This window comes from Pygoscelis adeliae, unplaced genomic scaffold (genome assembly GCF_000699105.1).
Source record: "Pygoscelis adeliae isolate BGI_AS28 unplaced genomic scaffold, ASM69910v1 Scaffold659, whole genome shotgun sequence".
NCBI classification, from domain to species: domain Eukaryota; kingdom Metazoa; phylum Chordata; class Aves; order Sphenisciformes; family Spheniscidae; genus Pygoscelis; species Pygoscelis adeliae.
The window spans coordinates 154,976-157,876 of record NW_008825546.1 but is presented as its reverse complement, the minus strand read 5'-3'; the positions used below and the strand labels follow the sequence as shown (position 1 = coordinate 157,876).

General features: G+C 54.5%; 1 protein-coding gene across 7 annotated transcripts in view; it reads left to right on the top strand.

The window, feature by feature from the left end:
* Window positions 1–2,850, top strand: part of LOC103923643 — a 22,389-nt gene extending 19,539 nt beyond the window's left edge. For 2 of the 7 annotated variants that reach the window (XM_009332037.1, XM_009332032.1), the window contains exons 12-14: window positions 405–576; window positions 825–891; window positions 1,196–2,438. In XM_009332037.1, the coding sequence (XP_009330312.1) occupies window positions 405–576; window positions 825–891; window positions 1,196–1,322 (366 nt within the window). In that variant the 3' untranslated portion in view covers window positions 1,323–2,438. Of the gene's footprint in view, window positions 1–404; window positions 577–824; window positions 892–1,195; window positions 2,439–2,458 lie in introns of those variants that run through there. The other 5 variants (XR_663941.1, XM_009332036.1, XM_009332035.1 and 2 more) reach the window with 5 other exon arrangements.
* The last annotated feature ends 51 nt before the right edge of the window (window positions 2,851–2,901 follow it).

Sequence of the window (2,901 nt, the reverse complement as noted above, 5' to 3'; positions counted from 1 at the left end):
CATGACTTGCAGAGAAAAGCTGCTTTAAATCTGAATTTTCCTGCCTGGACACCACTCTAGCATCTTCGTGGAAACGAAAATACCCGGGAGAATTAGAACCTGATACAGGTAATTAGAGAGGGTTGGGGATGTGATCTGGTCCCCACGTGCAGCTGGAAAGCCAGCGCGGAAACAGCAACACGCTGGGTCTGGCTCTGAGGAATTCTCCGTCCTCGGGGCAAGGCTGTGAGTTTCCTTTTGGCAACGTCCCCTTTCCTGCTGCCGCGCGGTGCTCGGGCCACTCCACCTACGGCAGCGCGAGTTACAGCCACCTTGATTCAAGCTTTTTGTTAGCCGCTGCTGGGTGTGCTTCCTTGCAGAAGGTAAATAGGCTGCAATTTTTCCTGTGATTGTTTTCTTTGCAGCAAAAACTGGAGCTGGCTTCGAGCACGGCGAAACTGGAACCCGCCGTGAAGCAAACGCGGGATGCCATCAGCAGTCTTGCGCGGTTCACGCAAGCAGCTGGTTCCAAAGGGGCCGTGACCATGGAGCTAGCAGCAAGAGACTTCTCCTACACCCTAGCGAGGATCTATGCAGGTAGCGGGAAAGACAGAAACGATGGATTTCGGACCAGGAAAGGGCTAGGAATCAGCCCCAGAATGGCCCGGTTTCACACCTCTGGGTAAAGGGTGGAGTTTAAAGAAAGCTCGGTCCCCACCTTCTTTCAGACTGAGGCAGCTCAGCCTGGCAAGTGCTGTTGAGATGTAACCGCCACCCACTTTTTCACCAGCCCTTGCTGTTCTGGCTGGAGCCCAGGAACACTGATGTCTCCTGCTCTTCCACAGGAGCTCTTCTAATCGAACACGCAGCTCGGCCTGATGCTTCCTCCACAGACATCTCCGCTGCTCGAAGGTAAGCAAAAACCTCCCCTAGCACTAACCGTTTTAGACCATTTCTTGTGCAATGCAGCAGGCTTTGCTCTGCCTCTCCGAGCGGCCTGACCCCCTGCCGTGGCGAGGCCCAAACTTCCTATCATCGTAGATGGAGACAAACAGCGTTCCGGGTTGGTCGCTGTCAACAGCACGGCTCTTCCCTGCCACAGGGAATCTCCCTTCTAGCAGTGAGGAGAGGGACCCAAACCGGGCAAGACCTCCAGCCGAAACCAGCGCTGTCTGCCTCACGGGGCTCGGACAAACTGTTTGCGTTCCCTGTTCAGGTGGTGCAACCAGGAGCTGTGCCCCGTGGCCACGGAGTTAGAGAACAGCAGCTACGAGGCTGAGGAAGCGCTCGTGGACGGCGCGCTGGTGTACGAGGGCAGCCCTGCCTGCGGCGGCAGGCTGTGACTCACCGCAGGCAACTGGGAAGTCCAACCCCCAGGGGAAACAGAAGGTGGGTCACAATCCAAAAAACCCAAAAATATCCAAAAATCCTCAGACAGCCGCGAATTACGGGCGTGGTGGGGACATTCCACCGGGGGCCAGACCAAATCCTTCTGGAGTAACCCCCAGGTTACTGGGGGGTTTGCACCACCTGCTCCAATGTGAAATCCACCGCTTTTGCGCCGAGTTATTTGCTAACGCAGACACAGCCGCTGACGGTCAGCCCGAGACGCTGAAATGTTCTTACCGTGTTCTAGGCAGAGACTAAGCGATCAAATCCAGGTAACGGCTGGAAAGCAGCAGCTCTTCAAGTGCCAACCGGTGGTCTTTTTAAAGAAAAGCAACCAAAATCAAACTGAAAATTATTTGAAGCTGATTAAATACAGAAAAACACGGGTTTCCCCTGTTCACCTTCGTGCTCTCCAGTGCCAGACGTGGCCTTCCACCCTGGCACCTGCCAGGGACGGGGTCTTCTTCCGGGGCAGCCTCTAACGCCCACCGTGGCTGCGCGGATGGTACGTCCCCTCGTACAAGCAACCTCCACGGGAACCGATGGGCTGGGCTCAGGACCCCCGGCTCAGCGGCCCGTCCGGGCAACTCGTTGGGTAAAACAAAGGCTTTGTAACCCAAACTTTCCCGTTTTCCCAGCCAAGGCTATTGTTAAGCGAGGTAGCCACGGGGCGCTGCCTAGGCTAGCTTGTGGGTTTGATCTTTCCTTTTATGTTCTACCTTGTCTCAAACGAGCTTTGCTTTTACTTCATTAACCTGGAGTAGAGGCTTTACCTTCACGCGTGTTGCGGGGCGCCTTGTCCCCGCTAAAGCTGCTAACTCGGCCCCGCAGTCAGCCGGGACGGGCGAGGAAAACGTTCTCGACCTGCTGCATTTCAAACACGGGATAGAGCGAATTGCCGTTTGCAGCTCTGTAAACGGTCGGCGTCAACGCTGCCCTGCAAAGCTGCTCTGTGACAGCTTAGGGGAGGAGGTAATTTCAATTACATCACTCAAATTACATCGAAACTGTACAAGTTGGTGCCAAAATTAAAGAAAAAAATTCATTAATTTTTCTTAAGGAAACTTTTTTTATTCTCCACGACCTCCAGGAAGCTTGCGCCTTCCCTATGCCTGTGTCCTGGTGATGCTGCAATTCATACCGATTTAAATTCTGACCTAAGTTTTAGACTGAAATCCAGTGATCCTCCACCAAAGCGAACACCCGCACACCGATTGCGCGCTTCTCTTCACCCTCGGCCCGTCAGTCTACCTGCTGGGTATTACCCTGACGACTGAAAGTTTTTAATTAAAAAGTTGCTAGTAACAGAAGAAAAACAGTACTAGAACAAAGGCAGCTGGAATATATAGCTGCGGAGTGCTACCGCAGCTAGGATCTCGAGTGGGAGGGCAGGGAAGGAGCTGTTTGCTGAGCACAAGTTGTCCACCGTTTCACCGAGGCCAAAGTCCGCAGATCCGGGAGGCCCCAGGCGACCGAACGCTGCCTCCAGGGAGGTGCCGAGCGGCGCCGGGGGGGGGGCAGTCCCCATGGGAC